Here is a 20,282-nt window from a genome sequence, read left to right on the forward strand (position 1 = left end):
TATAAATTCAGATTTCAATTGTATTTGTGCGGTCTTAAATCTGAAATCATCTCAAGATATTGTCTGCTTCATTTGTCATGAAATAACAATGGAACAGGCTTCACCTGCCCATCAAACTGCTCATTATTCAACAGTCAAATTAATTTTGAGCTCCTGAAAAGGAGACTGTATAAAAATGTCTGTAATTCCGAAACTGCTGGTGCATGATTTTTTTTTTTTATTAAACCCACTTAATTACAGCTGAAAGTCGTCACGTCAGTCACATAGTTACAAATGTGACTATAATGATACTGTCAAATGGTGTTGTCTACAGTAAAGAGGGTAGAATGTAAGTCAAAGACTTACTAGAATTTATTTTATTCAGGTAAATGTTACAGATAAGTACAAAAAAGGACGCACATGTTCCTCTCAACAAACCATTAACAATAAACTAAGTCTGATGTAGTAAATGGACACAATGCATTTTATTTTAACACACAATGGGTCAGCAAAGCTACCTAATTACAATTTATACTTGACTACATCACACAGTAAATTAAAATTTCATGTGGCTTTGTTTTGACATCCAGTCAAACTGAAGATGGGTACTAGCTTACAGTTTGTATTTTATGTTACAGGAAAAAAAAGACAACCATTTGGATGAAGTAACTAAATTCAGTGAAGTGCCATTACATGGTTTGGGACAAAGCTCGCTCAGTAAAGCGATACATGCATCACCTGCTCATCATGTACTGCCAAAAAATGAGAAACAGCTCCGTTACAAAGAGTCTGCTCCTATTATCCCTTACATTTTTTACAGCCAAATTAAACCAGATGTTTGTGATTACAAATATTATTTAAAAATAATGAGCCTTAAACATGCGTCAGCTTTCAACAAATAACAATCACTTTTTTGCACTTGGACTTGTTTAAGGTCCTGGCTTCACCGTTGCCCAAAATATGACAAACTTACACACATCGTGTGTAAAACGAAAGATCAACAACAATCAGAACAATATTCCAGACATTTTAATAAGGGATTTTTTTTTACTAGAACACAATATGTGAAACAAAGACTAAGAAAACAGCTCAAAGCAGTAAAAGAAACGATTAGAAAGGGCAGGATAAAACCTAAACTGCAATTGTCCAGCTGCCGGTCTTGTAAATAAAAGCAAGAAATATGTTTACACAACACAACGTTCATTAGGACTGATATGACAAAAGTATTTTTTTTAAAAATCAGTCAAACACGTGCAAAGCAAAAGGACAAAAGACTGGGCCTGGCAACCTGCTGCTACTGAAACCTCAGTGTAAAGAAGACATCACTAACAATTATTAATTACATTTGGGTAAATTACAGGGCCAACTTCCGTTATTAAAATTGAAGTAATACATTTTATAGCAAAAACGCTTGATAATGTAGAGTTTGAGCATATCAATTTAATTGGTTTAAGATGTGGAACATTTTGATATTAAATGAGAATAGAAACACATCATAAGCTCAGCATGAACGAAAGTTTGTTGTCATCAGAGGACTGATATATGACTGCAAACAATTACAGATATGAGTTCTTATATGTTTTTTAAGGTGATTTACTCTGCAAAAATTGTTTTTTAATGCATTTATTTTTGTGACATCTTTTTGCCTATTTGCTTAATTTTTGCTGGGAGAAACATATTTATTGATTTTGCTGGCCAAGCTGTTAAAAAATATAATTGTATTGTATTATATTATAATGACTGATTGTGGTTTGACTAAAACAATACAGTATTCAAAAAACCGCATGTACAATCTGTAAGTCTGTAAGCGGAAATGCTTTTTAACTCCTCAAAGCTGAAATAACAAACAACTTTTATTGTCACTGACTGATTAAATTTTCTAGCTGTCAAACGGTCCTCTTTTATTAGCTGTCTTCACCATTTACATATGCGCTGCTCAAATTCACACAAAATGGGTTTATCTCAGTTTACAGTAGAGATACATTCCCCAGTCAAAAGGTTAAGACCACTTGAAAAATGGCAACAACAAAAAAAAATCAGATTTTACATGGTTGAATCCTAACAAGGTTGCAAGTTAGGGATGGATATCGAAAACCGGTTCTCAACAAGAACCAGTTTTCGATACCCATCCCTAACTTGGAACCTTGTTAAGATCCAACCAGGCAAAGTATGATTTTTGGCCATTTTTCAGGTGGTCTTAAACATTTGATCAGGACTGTATTTAAAGGCACATTCTGCATAACCTCCTCTTGCAATAATGACTGAATATGATAAACAGATGCTAATCAACCAATTTCATATATTTCCACCCAGATGCTGTTTCAATGTGACCTGCATCTTCTTCAGTATTTGAAGAAAGTGGGACGTTCAATGAGGATATCACCACCTACAGGCAAGGAAAGGAATAGCTTCTGTATTGTAACACTTACACCACCTGCAGGCAGCGTTTCAACAGTTTCAAAATTTTGTTTACTTTTTGTCAAGCACATTTGTGTTAGTGAGTCCTTCTGCTGGTATAAAAATAATACTGTTTTGCCAACAGGGCGTACGAAAGAACTAGCAACTACTAACTAGGTTAGGTTCTAAGTTTGGCCTGGTTTTGGTTTTGAATACTTCAAGTACAAGATTTATTGTTAACTAATAATGATCATATTCAGTGATACACAGGAGCTACATAAATCTGCAGGTAGTATAAATTTTAGAAACTTTTCCTTTCCTGTAGTAGCAACACAGACCCCGCCCATTGTGATGCACGCAGCTTCCCCTTGCAGCAAATCTACAGTCTGCTAAACATGAATCGAGTCTGTGAAAGAACCAACTCAATAGTTGGTCCTTTCAGTCTAGGAAAAAACGAAGAAGAAAAACATTGACACCTAAATCTATGCATTGATGGCTCTACCATATTTCAGCACTCAGTCCATTTTCATCTGATCATAGTCCTTCACAGGGCTGAAAGAAGGAGACCGATTAGGAAATCTAGCCGACTGTGCCTTTAAATGCCTTATAGGATGCAAATGTACAAATGCTTTAATGTATGTGTATGTTACTTCTTCTCAGTCTTCAGTGTTTGCACAAAACTCCAAAGACCCTTGACCACCTGTGGAAGGAGAGAGAAAAGAGGGATAACACCAAAATAAGAAACAAGGAAAGAAAGAGAAAAATTACAAATTATCTAAATGAAGTGCTATACAGCATGAGACACATGACTCACTTTTACTACAACATGCTTTTGTGCGTCTCGGCTGTGGGAACACTGAATTTGGATGGGGCTGTTGGGGGAACGACGAGGGGCTGGGTGGGGGCAGCATTACATACCAGAGTATATGACTAGGTGCTCCAGGTCTGACAGATCTCAGCCTTGGCTGATGAAACCAAAGCACTTCCACAGATGTTTCTACACAGTGGGATCAACAAGCTCTCCCTGACCCAACTCCACCCCCACTCTTTCCCTTGTCCACCCAACCCATGTGCCGCTCTAAAGAGCTTTCACCTGCTCTCATAACTGTACAGTTATTATTTAAACACTGCAAAGCAATCACATATGAATGTTCAAATAGCTCGGTTCAAGTGATCGCCATCTAACAGATGCCTTAATACAGAAAACACAACTTCACTATCTGACACACTGCCCAGAATCATTAAGTCTACAGTGATCATCTAAGGGTTTAAGGGTGATTAATTCATGCTTTGCAAAATAATGTGCAGGGGATGTTGTTTTTCTTCTGAAACGACAGAAGCTGCATTAGAAAAGATTTAAGGCTTGCATTTGGTCAAAGGCCTTGAAAGCGAAAAAGGCTGGTACCACGCACATACCACCAGTCGCTTCATTAGGGCTACAAAAGACACACTTCCATTAAATCACCGTGAAAGAGTTTGCCTTGGCAGGTGTACTCCCAAATCCATCTCGCAAGAGCCCACCGAAACAGTGTGAATATAATTCAAAGAGTACACACTGTGCTGGAGAAACATTTGAGGCAAACTGAACAGAATAAGGTATGAGGAGAGTGAGAGGAAGAATAACGTATGCCCGGTTATACATCATGGCAATGAGCTCTTACAGATAAAATGAGTTTGGGCATAAATGCGACTGCTAACACTCTACATCTGAAGGAGTATTCCTAGAAACCTGGCGGAAAACAGCCACTCTTGGGTGAGCGTTTACGAGACCGATTACACAGACTGCAGAACAGCAGAAAATTGATGAGAACTGCACATGGGATAAAAATGTACAAACTTAAAGGGAGCACATATACACATCCCTTATTATGCTCATCTCAGGCATATTTCTGGTGTGAGCACAGGCCTCTCTCACCTGCTATTCAAAGCTTTTATTTACAAGGGACAGCCAATCGGACAAACGCTGGCTTAAATGGAAGCTAAAGGGGCTGCTCCAACATATTGGATAAAGATTATTTTGAACTGTGAGGAATGAAAAACTATTCTAGAAGGGCCCAAAAAGATATACATGAAGTTGGAAATAAGCACAACAGGTCCGCTTTAATAATTTACATAAGCAAAAAGCTCTCACAACACTGTACAAAGATTACTTACTTGTTTGTCTGAGATTTTAAAAGCACTTCTCAAGTAATTCTCAAACTTCGGCTCTGTCTTTGGAAGTGGCTTTCCCTGAAGAAAAGGACAATTAAATCATCATAATCTTAACTGTCATTAAATTATGAAGGATCATTTAAAAACAAATAAAAAAACAGCAGCCTTACCTCCTTGGCTGCAGTTGACAACTTGCTCTTAATCTCAGGCAGAGATTTAGATGGGCCGGGCTGTTGTTTGTCTTTTCCCAGGGCAGGTGTCTGGAAAAGTACATCAACTAGATAAGACACTAGAAATTTACAGAGCTATAGATAAAATGATGGCTTCAGATTATGCCACAGCATTTTATCGTTAACACAAGCTCAGTTCTTGCCATCAGTATTATTTTGCTAAAATGAACCAAACACACAGTTGCTAAATTTAGCATGCTGCTGATTAATTAATCTGTTGACCAACAGGCCAGTCTGGGCAAAAGCCCTGTTGTGACCCACTTAGCCTTGGTCTGTGTTTAAAGCCTTGGCGTGGGCAACCAGCTGGAAGGGGATAAAAGAATTGGAGAGGACAACAAATTCTAGCCTAATTACACCATCATCCTTTTTTTAACAAATACATCAGGTACAAATTATGTTTTTATTGTCTGCAAGCAGGAGAGGGCAAGCCCTGACTCTCCAGTGAGCAATTCAGGTTGTTTGTCAAGTGTTTTCCATTGAAGAAAAGTTTCTCAAACACTGAATTCGAAAGAAAAAAAGTGCAACTTTAGCTTTTATGGCTGCTGTCAGTAAAAGATTTCTACTGAATATCAAATTATTGATTTGCACAAATAAAGCAACAGATTTTCTTTTCAACAGACAGTACTGTCTGGGCAAAAAGCAGCCACTCATTTCTGTATATTTTCATTGGAAAATGGAAAACAGGTGCAGTGATTTATTGAAACATGTAAACATAAATGGAAATACAGTATATCAGGTAAAAACAGAGTTTGCTTTCTGCCGATCAAAATATAAAGAAATTATGTGTAGCTCAAGAATTTTGCACAGTACTGTATTTACTACCAATGGTCAGGATTAAAAAAAACAATACTATCACCAGATTTGCAACAGTAAATGTTTCAAAACACAAAGACTTTGCTGTGTTTCTGAGGAAGAGAAGTGCGAGCACTGAACTAGTAGGCCAATAGGTGTGTCCAGACCTGGGCAGCCAACGACTCAGGTCCTCAATTAGCAAGTGTCTGAATGTGACACAACAAAAACACACATACGCCATACTCTGTTACTGCATGTTATGCAAGCCATGGAGCTTGCCCCTACATGCAAAGCGGAGTGTGGAATTCAGCGAAATTGCAGGGTTTCATTGATAGCCAGAGACACATTGGAAAGATGACAGTGTATAGATGTACAGAGAAACTCTATACCCACTCTATAGTCAACCAACTGTATGTCTGTGTGCCTGCATTACGACACTATACTATTTCATGGTGACATCTAGCAGCTCACTAGTTAACAAGGACATAGAAATCACTATGTTTGTAGTGTCATTCCTACTGGAACTAGAGGTCATTATATGTATCTTTAATTTTAGATACTGAGTCAAAATGTGCTGATTGCAAAAAAAAGAACAATAACTGCATAACATAATATATGTAATGTCTTGCCATGCATAACCTAAGTTTAACAGGCCTTCCAGGAGAAGCTCTCATCTTCCAAATACCAGACCCAAAATTTTGTAATTAGTCGTACACGTGTAGCCACAATGCCCTGTCCCTGCCTCTGAGAGATCAGGTTCTCTTTTAATAGCAGAGATTAAAAGGTATAAAATGAACAAAACCTTGGCACACACATACCACACTAAGAAAATGGCCTTTTTTCTGGCTCCTAGCCAGACAAATGCACTACATGTTTATTATTTACAGGCAGCTCTCCACTTCCAAGGGACAGCTGTGGACCTGAAACAGCTGATAAACACACAAAGCCAACAAGCTTTTTCATCTGGCCCAGACACTGATTACAGATGCCATGAGACATGGAACTTAATCACAAGCACGCTATCATTTGATGTAATCTCTCATCTTCAATCCAGTGCAAATACATGGTTGTGACATTTTTGCTCATCAGGGCTGTTCAGGGATAGTAATTGTCATTTTGCTGGAATGAAAACCTTGGAGGCACAAGTAGGGGGAAAATGTCAGGTCACACGGAAAAAAAGTGACTCTCATCCTATAAAGCCTCTGTATCTACAGGTACTTTAATGAGTTGATCTTTTGGTCTATCTTTGAGTCCAAATGGTAAAATGACAGATTGACAAAAGATATTAAAGCACTTACAAGATATGCACCTGCTGTAACACATGCCAATCAGTCGCTAAAACAATGACTCAAACCCTTGTGGGATAAGGCTGAGTGAAGTAGTTAACAACTTTACGACTCTGACGTGTGCTCGAAGGCATCGGCTTCGCCAAACCCATCAATCAACCGACACCAGCTGCAAGATAAAGTTACTTCAGATCAGCGCAACTCGAGTTAGCTGGTTCTCACGTCGAGCCTGTTATACAAGAAGGTGCAGCTACACGCTGGGCCGTGAGAGGTGAGAACCGTGGTACTGGCAACAGATCTGACAAGCCAATCTAATGACCAGTCACCTGCATTTAGGAACGAAAAAAACAGACACCCACACCCGCTTCCTCGCTCCTCAGGGGCATCTGGAAGCGCAAGCTGCACCAGACATCAAACACTGGTAATGAGAGCAATTGGGAGAAGGTGTGTCCAGGAAGTGAGGGGTGTGAAGAGGTGGTGGAGAGAGAACAGTTGTGAAGAAGCTGAGAGGGGATGGAAGCATTCAAAGCACCACAGGCAAGAAAGTTAAACCAGCAGGTTGGTTTGGGGCGATTTAGTTGCCCATTGGCTAATCCCCAAGAGCATTTCAAGAGTCGCTATGTTATGTCTGGACAACAACTACTGCATTATAAACTGCGCTCACCCATACAGCATGCCCTTCAGGGCACTACACCTTCAGGGGTTCGGTAATCCTGTGGCTTAGTGTTTAACATGACAAAAAAAAAAATCACAAAGCTTTCCATCAAGATGTCAGACGAGAAACGATAATCTTCTCACGCGCCCTGTCTGCGTAAGTGAGCGCAAGTCATGTTTCTATCATACAAACAGACAACATTCGCATGCCAACACGTAACACCTTATCTGAGCCGAGTTTCTGTCCAAGTATTTTCTTTCACAGTAACATGCTTTGAGAAGTATGTAAACCTGCAGAGAAGCTTGACAATTTGTTTTTCTTAAAGTGTGCGCGAGCTACAGAGGGGTGAGGGGCATCAAAGGTGGCTGCAACTTAAGATGGCGAGGTCAAGCTAAAAGGTCGCAGGTTTAAACCTTGCCCCAGGAAACCCGTTTAGAGGTCAGGTGTGTTTGCTTAAAGACAGGCAGAGTTCAAGCTTTAGGTTTTCAGAAGTGGCTGTCCAAGACATTCCATCGAAGAAATTAACTATCAGGTTGAACTAATTGCACCGTGCATTTATCACATTCCTTGGCTTTGGAATGGGAAGGCTCTCCAAGTTTTTTGTGTGTCTTTTCCCCTCCATTTGGTGAGCCTGCATTTTTTCAATTGATAATGGCAGTAAATGCAAACAACCAATTTAGCAAAGTTCCCTCACCTTCTGTAAAACATTATGTAATTGTGTACTTTTTTATCCACTCTTCTGTAAAACTTTTCATCATCTGTTGTTTGTATACTTGTTTCTATGCCTAACACGACACATTTCTTCAGAAATACAACTACTGGCTTTGACTTTACCCTGCTGTAACTAGTGACATAATAAAAAAATTCCCATAAAAATTGCAATGTTACACATTTTCTTAAACACTTTTGATCTGGAGTACAACGGTTAACAACTGGCTATTTAAAATACCCACAAGCCAACCGCAGGTAAACAAAGATTTACTTCGGAAATCTTTTGGGCATACCTTAATCTGTGGTTTGACAGCTGATCCTGAGGCTTTTCCTGCAGGGCCATTTTGTTTTACTGGAGTCTTGTTGGGCTTCTTAGGTGAGGACTCCGGGATCTGAGGAAATGAACAACATTCCCAGTAAGATATCTCAGAGCTCCATAGAAATGTGTGTACTTTAAACAGCTCAATTCACCACACCGGGTTCCTGAAATTCATAAAGATGTTAATGCTTTCTTAATGCATGCACTACAGCCCTGAGCTTTTCTTCATACTATCTGACAGAGATATTGTTTGGAACATGTAAAACTTTTTAACCTATCAGCTCCTTTGTACAAAGACTATGTCCACACGGATTTAGCGCTGGTAATTGTCTAGTAAATTCAGAGCGACTGAGGGGGCATCATGCATCTTACACACATGCATCTCTGAATCTGTCTATTTCTGCTGTGTGCTGTAAATGAGAAAATTCAAGTTTGGATCATTTTAAGAATTTATGTGTGAGAACAGCTAGTGGCAGTTAATCACGCTAAACAAAACCAAAAGTGACAGACTGAAGTTACTTAACTGCTGTTGTTCATTGCTGACAACTCAATGAAGCCTGCCCTCGTGTTCTGACCAACTCAACTAACTAAATATTCAATGCAACACATGTGGCTCAGTTTAGACTGCTGGCCATTTACAATTTCCTAACCCTCTAAAAATCTGTATCCCACTGATGTTCTTGCTAAACGCAATGCCCCCCTTTTATAGCCGATAAATAATAAATGGCAAGTGACAAAACATTATCCTCATTTGCAGTAACTCCATTTCTTGTTTTGCCATGACTTGTCACAATATTTTCTCCCACTCCTATAAGGTGTTACTGCTTCATGTGTGCATAAAAAAGCACAAGAAAAAGGCCAAGAAAAGTAAAACCTAAACCAAAAAAGAGAAAAGAAATAGCATCAGTTATAAGGTTATGCAGCTAATTAGATATGACAGCAAAACAATTGCCTTCCTTTGTATGTTAAAAGCATACCTTTAATAGTGCTAATCATTAATTAAGGACTACACTTAATTAGTGATTTCTCATTGATCAGGTACTTAGTACCCAGACAACCTGTAATTGTTGCACTGGATTCCTTCCCGTCAGGTTTTGATTGCTCTCAGTCACATATGTAATTACCTTGGAAAAGCTGGCAAGTACCTGAATATCCTAAGCAGCAAATCCTTTCTTGCAATCACTGGTATTCACCTTGGAATGGACTAGAAGTGTAATTGCCTGTGTTGACACAAATGCTACAATGCAATCACACATGTAATATCCTACAGCAACGCCTGCAATATAAGATGCTGGAAGTAACAGTGAGGTTTCAAAGCCTTAATTCCTGAAGGACAAAATTCAATCAAGAGAAACTAAACATCATCATGGATGCATCTGAGTCTACCAAATAGAATCTGTACATCAACATTTGTATCTCATTTTTCTGTTTTATATGGTTATATTAAACCAACCATCTGAATTTCCTGACCTCTAAAATACCCCCAAAAATGTTGGGGGTATTTCAGACAAATTGTGGAGAAATTTGAATGAGATTAGGATGAGCACAACGATTATACCAAGGGTTAGGGTTATGTAGGTACCCAGTCAAAAAGGGCTTTACGACCAATGCAAACCTGCAACTCTTGTAATTTTTAAAGTTTAATTAAAAAATATCTACCACATCTACCCAAACACAGAGATTCTGTAATATGTCAGCAGGTGGATGACCTCGGAAACTCTTGTTTTTCCATTGTTTTTTTGTTTTCTTCACACCTTTCTACCATCTCTTTCCAACTCAGGAGTTATGAAGGTATTCTGGGTGCGACTTTAGAGCGCTCATGTTGCTACAAAGCACTAAGACCCATTCACAGAAAGAGGAAACCAAAGACCAACTCTTGAAGGATGATGAGATGAGTGACACGCGTGTCAGCTTGTAGTAAAGAACATTTTCCAGTCTTTCAACAGGCTCAACAGTTATTACAGTCCATTAATAATGATATTAAGTGTTTAGAGAGAGCACGAAATCTTCCAATCAATAGGCAATTTGCTGTCCAGTAAATTTGAGTAAAGAACATTTATAAACCCTGTACAAATCTGTTGCAAGAAACACAAAAGTAGTGTGTAATTATTTAAAACACGTGAGATTCCGTGACAATACTAATCTACACAAGAACAGCTTAATATCCTGATTACCTGTTCATCAAAAATACATGATCAAATAATAACAAGAAATGTAGATTCATATGAAAAAGGATTTGATTCAATTTTGATACTGAATATGTCTGAGATGTTTTGGGTCCTATTCAGTACAGTATGGAGGTTTGACAAGAAAAAGAAAGCAAAATATAGCTTGAAACACAGCTGAATTAGCAGTAAAAAAAAAGGGATAATAATTGTTCCCAGCCCTACTTCCCCAAAGCTTTGTGCTTTCATTATTAAAGAATGAGACAGGGTAGCTATTGAGCTAAAGAGACGAAGGGTGAAAAAAAGGATTAAGGTCATGGAAGGAATGGGGTGTGGGGTGCAGGAGGAATTGGAAGAGAAGACAACAGAATAAATCAACAGGTGACAGAAATGCTCAGCTGTCATCTGACCCTGAGGGAAGGATCGGCGCTCACGTCGCAGGTATGCGCATCTGCCCTGCTTTGATCTTTTGCCTGGCAGAGTTTGCACTTGGATAGCGTGCTTTTAAAAAAATAGAAGAACGAAATCACAAACAGACACCGACGTAAAAATGAGGCAGATACACACACACGCACCCACACACTTGCAAGCGATTGTGGTAACATGCAAAACAAGTGTTCAAAGGCAAAACCCAGGTGCAAAGCTGAAATGGCATGAGAAACGATAAAAAGGAGCAATCATATTAACAGTGGGATGACAGAGGGACAAAGATATGCAGTGTTTCAGAAAAATGGTTGAAGATGTTTCCCATAACTGAAGTGCATGTGCGTGTGAGCACGCATGGGTGAGAAACAGTATGTAGAGTGCAGTTCTCTGCTTATGCGCTACCAGAATGAAGTGCATTTGTTTGCAGACTTTGTGCATTTACGCTAGAGGTTATATGTACTTATATGTTCAAATGTGCATGTCTACTAAAGTGTATTTATCCCTGTGTGTGTGTGTGTGTGTGTGTGTGTGTGTGTGTGTGTGTGTGTGTGTGTGTGTGTGTGTGTGTGTGTGTGTGTGTGTGTGTCTGCTTACGCACAGCATAACATACTGTTGTCTTGCTGGTGAGACGGTGAGAATTCAAGCAGATTACAGAGAAGAAATCCGATCATTACACCACACAGACCCTGTGTTTTACTCTAGGAAAACAGGTGGGTACTTGAGCGAACAGGATGAAAAAGTTCCATGTTTTGTCTCATACAAAGAGGTGGACGGTCAGCGAGTGCACGAATGGGGAGGGCCTGCTAAAATGAAATGCTACTGTAGCATACAGTGAGTGGAAGTTTAAATGATGTGGTTAAAAAAAAGGGTTAGAGAAATTCTTTCTAGACACACACGCACACACAAACAAACACTAAGGGGACGCTAATGGCTGCCCTGACATCTAGTGGACAACAAAGGCTCAGAAACATAAATACATTCCACTGTAAAAATCAGAGTTACTGAACCGCAAGAAACTTTGTTTGAACTAAAATGACAGAACAAATGAGTCAATAAACAAAAGATCAATAAATGTTTATGCAATAATACTAAAAGTGAAACTAAGATGTGGAAATATCCACAGCTCTCAAAGACAGGCTGGAAAAATGTGTCCTTGCATCTAATGAATTTTGTCAAATACAAATTATCCGAGCCTATCAGATAGTAGCTTCTCAAATGGGGGTAACAGCACCCTGAGAATTGCTCTAGCTCTACTAATCTATCAAGTGCCTTAAAAAGCTCATAGAAAAGAAAGCAAGAAAGCAATAAACAACTCAATTCACTGTGAGTGGAAATAAACAAAATGTACTTGCCCTTCTTCTCTGTAATTATGACCGCAACAAAGCAATGAAAACGCTGTGTATGGAAAAGTAGTTTGATCATGGCAGTTTCCTCTCAGGTACTGAAAACTACAAAGATCCGCAATGCTTAAAGGGCAACGGTCATCACAGTACATTACATGATAAATGTTTGGTTCAATATGATTTAAATAGCAAAATTCGAGACACTGATGGTGATGGCATCTCTTTGTTAGCTTTTTATTGTTGTTTTCTTTAACTAAAAAGTTGTAAATAAAAAGTTTTTTCTGGACAGAAGCTCTAAAAAGTTAAACAATTTTTATTAATATTCAGAGATATTCCAATTTAACTGCTCATTATGTTCTTAGGGTTAAAAAAAACAACTAAATTCTGATGAGCACTGGTTCATATTAATTTTGTAGCAACGTTTCCCAAACATACTTCCAGAAATGGTTATGAAATGTAAACAGTCCTCTTTATTTATTTACAATGACACTAACGTTAATACTTAAATGAGCAAGGACAGAATCGTATGTTTCTCTCCTTCAAGCTGTATGACTGGGGTTAAACAGAAATGATACTTTCGGCATGTACAAGTCCACTTGGGTCCTGGTGACGCTCGAGGCGGCAGACTTCAAAGAAGCATCACAGGAATCAGTACTTGGCCACTGAGTCTCCAGCTGTCTGTGTCCACAACCTAAGTATAATCCAGGCTTTATCTGGTGCCACGTTCCAATAACACTCTTTCAGTGGGCCAGTTGGTGTGCAGCATTTTTATAAACAAATGAAGGTTTATAAACGTCAAGTCAGACGAGTTTGATGAAGCAAATAGGTGATTTCTGCTTTTCTAAAGTTGTTTAACGCACAAACTTTAAAAAATATGGTGAGAATCAGGTCAGATTATCCTTTCTCACATATAGCACAACGCAAGACACTGCCCACTTTTGACACACTCACTACTGGAAATATTCTGTTTAATTTAGCAAAGGGTGCTGCCTAAATCAAAGATGCAGAAAGCAGGCACATGATATGTCTGTGTAGGTTCTCAGTCATCCAGGTCAAGTTAGTCCAAGCAGCTTGGAAAGAAAGCAAGCTTCTTCACTTTTCAAGAAGCTCCTCAGATGTCTTCAAGAAACTTCCAGTCACTTTCTTTCCAAGATTACAAATCCAAACTGCATTTATCACAAACTCCATGATACACAAATGTTTTTATTTGACCATATTTCCTCCATATTTGATTGTACCTCAAACCTACTCTCATATTTTTTTAACATGGAGAACCTTAAGGTTGATTGTTATTTGTAATAAAACAAAACGGATGAAGCTTACCTTTGTAAGCACTTTTCCCACATTCTTCTGTGGCTTCACATCATTTTCATCACTGTCATCATCGCTACAAGAAGCAAGTAAGCTGGTTAAAAGCTACACTGCTCGATGTTTGTGCCCAAAATTTACAAAAAAACACACACACAAAATAATAGATTTTATACTATGAGTTCACAAAGATGTTATCTTTTAGAATGCAAAATTATTTAGAAAACTAAGCCAATTAAATAAACAAATAAATGAATAAAATAAAAACATACTCATCATCATCTTCATCACTGTCTTCTTCATCATCATCATCATCGTCACCATCATCAGAATCCATCTTCAGCTTTTTCTACAAGAAATATGAATAGTCTTTTTGTCAAAAACAACATTTGAGGCTTATTTGGGGTGTCAGAATAAGTAACAGTGCACTTTAATGCTGACGTCCCGCGATAGCATCTTATCACCGATTACTAAATGTGACAACCATTAAACAGAAGGCTATGCAGTAAGCCACCACCTCGGCAGGAGAACAATTTCTGTAAACAATGATTAGTTTTGCTATAAGTGCAAATATAAAACATTTAAAGCAATGTAATACGACAATGTCAATAACTACCATTGGGGGTTTCTTCCCTGCCAGCAGATTTGCAGGCCGCTTTACCGGCGACGAATTGTTCTCCTCCTCTTCGTCATCAGACTCCTTCACACCTGACAGAGCGAACACACTGGTCACATATTGTCAAACAATCATACAACTTTTCTTTATGTTATTTTACCCCAAAACATTGTTTTAGAAGAAAAACTTACTCAAAAAATTAAGTGTAAAGTCATATGTGGACTTTTTTCGGGCTGGAAAATTTGACCCTGTATTGTTTTACCGAGCATGAAGGTCAGACTTACAACTTGCTATTTTTCCACTGACAAGGTCTTCAGTAGGTATGCCTACTTTATTTTAACAATGAGGCAAATAGTTACCTGAGTCTTAACCTTAATACTCACTAATAAAATGTTGCCCGCTTATGTAAACTGGTCCAGAACCAGACTGGAGACGGAAGGTAACTGGAGGTGTAATCTCAAATCCACCTAAACTCATCTGGAGAAAAACATAGCAGGAAGGAAGATGACATTATAAGTATTTTGTCAACGATTTATGAATTATTTATATTTATCAGAACAGTGTAATGTTTGTATTTATGGTTCTGAGAAAATGCCTTTTCTTTTTAGTTCTCTTTTTTATTAGGCATGAAGACCGTAAAAACAAGTTAATTTAAACCAGAAGCCTCTTAAATACTTCTGTCAGTGTTGGTGCTGACTCACAGAGGGCAGGACGGAAGGTTTAAGGACAGCTAGCGGCACTTTTGTCGTCTTCCCGTCGTAAGTGAGGCCTTCAACTTCCACCATGTGGAACTTATCTTCAGCCTCAGCTCCCAGACACACCTGGAACAAAATAACAGTGTGCTATATAAAACTACCTCCATGTACTGGCAAAATGTCTCTCTCTTTTTTTTTTTTTTGGTGCAAACATAAACTGTTCTTGTTAATGTTACTGTTAATCTGATTAAACTCCTGTTTTATCATCTATAAATAGCCTACTGCATCAGTAAGGTTAGTAGACTAACGCTGTGAATGCTCCATGACAATAAATAAATAAATAAATAAATATAAATTAATACCAAAAATCCAATATGTTAACATTTCAGAAATCGTGTTCTCAGGAGAATATAAAATAGAGCCGAAACTCCAATCCGCTGCTCACTAGCTCACAAACTACTGGTAAGGAACTTCTAATAAACAATTGCTAGGGTGCAAGGAGTGGGGTTTTTTTTCAATGTGGGATTTTTTGATCCTTCAACCAGCAGCCTTCCCTCGTGCATCTGATTAGGCTAAACACCCAGTTTAAGTCTGTTTAGTCCATATTTGCCATACATGCAATTTATTTTCTTTCAAAGCTCTTCTTTGGATGTCAGCTGCCTTTTATTCAGTTCTGTCAAGATGATCCCACACTGCTTCAATAAGGTTCAGGTCTGGGCTCTGGGGAGGTCAAACCACGACTGACTGGAATCTTTCATTGTGTTTTTTTAAATTGAGATAATTTTTTTATTGCACTAGGTGTATTCTGGATTATTGTCAGGATGAAAAATGAAGCCATTAACAAATCTGACAGGTTTTTTTCTACATTCTGTTTTTCAGAAATAGCGACACTCACCCTTTCGCCTGACCTCATCCGTACTTAAGGCAATTTGAACCAAAAATGTTAAATCTGGATTCATTTCTCCATGAGACCTGTTACTAGTCACTTTCTGTCCAGTTCTTGTGTATTTTGGCATAACACAGACTTTTCTCCCCATTTCCTTTCCTTTAAAATGGCTTTTCGACAGCCACCCTTCCACTTACACAATTTCTGATAAGATTTTAGTAACTAGTACATGGAAGAAAGATCTGATGTCTCAGGTCCTGTTTCAAGTCTTTGCTGGATTTATTTCCTGTTTCTTAAGGATATGACTGTAAATAGTTTTTTCATACTGCCACTTCTTTTTTTTTGGTCCTCCACATGTCCTGTTTCCTCAATTGTTTTTAAGGAAACAGTATACACCATGTCAACATAAGCCAAGACTTTGGCTGATAGCCCTTCGGGAATCACTTTGTCAATGCAAAAACCAAAAAATCCTACTACATGGCTGTCAAATTCTCTTATGTTTGCCATTTTTTGTAACAGATTATTTGTTTTTGCTACAGATTGCAAGTAGTCGATTTTCAGAAAAGAACAGCAAATGAGTGAGAAAGCACCAAATTTCCAAAGAAAAGCTTTGAAAGACCTCCAGAAATCCTGAGGAAATATTGCTCAAGACCAATTTATAATAGGCTCTTAGGAAGCGAATTATAGAAAATTTGAGGGGTGGATGTCTTTTAGGGGTAGATATATTTTAAATTATATATACATACTATATGTAATATTATTCTCTCTGTTTATTGCCTACACCTTTATCTTCACGTGCCATAACAAAGGCATTTCCCAATTTCTGGATAATTAATATCTTATCGCGATAAAACAAACTATGTTATTACGAATTTACAAGACACATAACAATTTATCGCGAGAGTATAGCATTAAAGAATAACAGCGCTCAATGTCGATCTCGGCTTCCGTAGTTAATAGCCGTATTAGTCAAAGAATTAATTTTTTCAAGACCAGGCAAACTCGATCTAAAGTCTGATTCTTACTGCTTTCAGTGACAGCTGCTGCTCCGTTTCATCGCCGTCTAGGTCAACTTTGAATTCCCGTTTGTCCGATTTCAAGGTGCAACCTGAGGGGGAAACAATACGTGTAACCAACCGTGGGTTGCGCTCGTCTTAAATAAACATACGCACATGCATATCATTTTATCAGATAAAGAGGTGTATATACATTTTGCTTCTTTACGTGGCTCCACGCCATGCTCTGCTAGCTAACAAAAGAGCTGAATTGGCGCGAGTGGGAGGGGGTAAGCAGGCTAGCCAGCTGTTTAGCTATCTTCCGATTAAAAATCTCCAGTGGCTATTTGTGCATGACAACATGACGTTAAAACTGATTGTGCAAACAAAAAAATCGGGTTTGTCAGAATTAGCGAGCTCACCAAATAAGTACATTTGTGGTCTGCTCATATCTGAGATATCGTCCTCCATCTTTGTAGTGGGTGGATACAGTTCCGTAAACTCGTATGACGGACACATCAAAGAGCCACTAGGACGGTGAAACGTCACTTAGGGACAAGTGATCTGGAGCCAATAGAAATTAGAGCGGAGAGAAAACTCAAGGTGAGCGGTCATCTGGATGAACACGAGATGGCGCCGTTGAATGAATATTTGGTAGTTTTATCTTTAATAAACCTTAATATATAAAGTATACATACATAATACTAACTAAAGGAAGGAAGACATGACAGACTATTATCGTTTTTTTGAACATGATTGAGACAAGCATAGGTTATAATACTTGGCAAACAAATCCAAATTAAAAGCTATAGTAAAGCTTGAAGTCTATACGCATGTTGTTGTTTAATTTTTGTGTGTGTATCTAGATAGATAGATAGATAGATAGATAGATAGATAGATAGATAGATAGATAGATAGATAGATAGATAGATAGATAGATAGATAGATAGATAGATAGATAGATAGATAGATAGATAGATAGATAGATAGATAGATAGCAGGGTTTATATTTAGATTGTGATCTTTTCCCTTATGTCCATTGTCTAATGTGCTGTTTGGACTAAATAAAAGAGGCCTTTGGTCAGTAATATTAAAAGTCCAGCCCAGGGGGCAGTTGCAGAATGGAAGAGTCCTCTGCGGTTGTTAAAAATATTCATAATACAGTGAAGAATCATTGCAGCCTTGCATATTACAGGAGAAATTAACCATTATGACGTTCCAGACTGAAACAGATCGATCTTCTTAAACTCATTGTTTTTGTGATGGTCACTTTAAATGTATAAAAACATTACCCTTTTTGGTTTGGTGATCAAGTGAATGACCGCATTGTTCTTTTTAATTACAAGGCAGGGGATAGAATAAATCAGATAACTGCCTCTGTCCTGCATGGTTATAACATTTTGTTAGCATTCTTTTATTGTAACCACCTTGTGACGACTGTTGTTGAGAACTGGTGCTATATGAAAATAAATCCGAACTGAAAGGAGCATTCAAATCGGATTCTTCCATAAAAAGAAAAGAAAAGCTGCAGTAAAGTATTTGTTGTGTTAAGGTCAGAAATGTTTCTTTGCATGATAAAGGTTATCACTTTCACTGACACGGAGTAACCTTTCCTTCTTAGAGGACAAGTGAACCCAGCCCATGCCAGCAAAAATCTGCCATTCACATGGCTATTTTACTTGCCTTTAACCATTTCCAGGGCACACAAACAAATGTGTAAAGTGTAATAGGAAAACGACAGCTGAGGTATTACTCAACCTGTATTACTCAACAAGAATAAGTCCTCTTCATGCATGCCTGGAAGCTTGAGAAAGCTTTAATGTGTCATGTACTGTTGGGACACGTCTGCAGATCCGTTCTCATGAATGATGTGACTTTGATGTGCATGGGCATTACTCAAAACTAGTTTTGCACTTTAGTAGTAATGCTGTAAGACTGTATGAATTTATGAAGTTGCTGGTGACTGGTCATTTTCTATCACCAATTAGCTTATACTGCTTAATAAAAAATTTAAGTACTTCTTTGAGATTACAGTTATGCTAGAATAATTTTACCATATGAGATAAAAAGAACATACAATGAAATGTTCCCATCTACATATTCCCACTACTGTATAAATCTTCCTTCCTCCTAACCTTAACAGGGAAATGCTCACATTTCCTTGTTCTCTTTTCCTTGTATGCATTCTTATGTGTAAATATGCAAAAGTGTAACTGTTTGCACACGCTTAGGGTTCAATTGTATATGTGTGTACATCAAAGAGAGACATGAGAGCATATCAAGTCAACAGACAGAGTTTATTCATGTCGTGGCATCAAACAGCAGAAAGAGTTCCTCATTCGTCACTTTGACTTCTGACTTGATCCTTATGGAATTTCCTTGTTTTTTGTTTTTTTAAAATGATCATATTAAACCAATATTTTCAACCGTCTTGCCTTCTACTTCTCTGCCATAAAATCATGTGCACTTTTTGTTAAATATTCTGTATGACTTTGTAAATGTTAGGGTTTTACTTGCCACTTCAGGCCGAATCCCGTCCATGGATGTGTTTAGTACTGGAAAACATTAATATGTCCATTTAAACCAGTTAGCATCATTTGAACACGTATATATCTACCCTATTCAAAATAAAAGAAGATGAAGGGAATAATAAAGAATGGCATTTCTGAATACAAACTACAAAATCTAAGTAGTATTACCATTACATTCATCAGCAGAGGATTATGGTTCTGAGTCTGAACTGATACCGGTGTTCAAAATAACATTTCTCTAAGAAAATCTATTGTTTGTGGTTCAAACTTTTCATCAAACGTAAAAAATACATTTGTTTAACCTTATTTGGGTGTTTTATCAAACAGAGCTAAACTTGCTGACAAGCCTAATTTGCCCACATGTAATAACCTGCTTATATGCACCTTTTTCAAGAATCTGTCACACTTGACAAAGCATTAGAGGTAAACTGCACAGATCACCTTTGGAGTGTTTTGCGGATTTAGTGCAAACAGCTACCAAGTATATTGTTAATCTTCAGTAGAGTTCTTCTTCATTGAGCATTTTCTGCTACACAAAAGGATCACAGTGCTACTTTAGAGCCAAGAACCATAGACGACCTTTTGTCAACAAAGCCTCGCGTGTCAACACATTAGCAGTTTGGCAGTGTCAGACTGTGTTTGCCTTCCTCTGAAATATTGCAGCTGCCACAGACGGAAAAGTTGTTATAACTGCTGAGTGATGACATTACATCTAGAAAAAAAGAATCTCAAAGATTTTATATCCTGTTTATTTATGCCGTAGATATGCCATGGGATGTTTGGCATCTGAACATTGG

General features: G+C 38.0%; 1 protein-coding gene across 1 annotated transcript; it reads right to left on the reverse strand.

Moving 5' to 3' along the window:
• Positions 1-2,644: 2,644 nt before the first annotated feature.
• npm1b (nucleophosmin 1b) lies at positions 2,645-17,511 on the reverse strand. Its single transcript, XM_026183349.2, has 11 exons — positions 17,377-17,511; positions 16,985-17,067; positions 15,080-15,199; positions 14,762-14,855; positions 14,379-14,470; positions 14,035-14,111; positions 13,778-13,841; positions 8,495-8,593; positions 4,698-4,787; positions 4,531-4,605; positions 2,645-3,076 (listed from the first exon to the last, which is right to left on the reverse strand). Exons 1-11 carry the CDS (start codon positions 17,471-17,473, stop codon positions 3,023-3,025), a joined length of 945 nt encoding a protein of 314 aa, XP_026039134.1. The 5' UTR covers positions 17,474-17,511; the 3' UTR covers positions 2,645-3,022.
• Positions 17,512-20,282: the final 2,771 nt, after the last annotated feature.

The sequence above is a fragment of the Astatotilapia calliptera genome, chromosome 2, assembly GCF_964374335.1.
Source record: "Astatotilapia calliptera chromosome 2, fAstCal68.1, whole genome shotgun sequence".
NCBI classification, from domain to species: Eukaryota; Metazoa; Chordata; class Actinopteri; order Cichliformes; family Cichlidae; genus Astatotilapia; species Astatotilapia calliptera.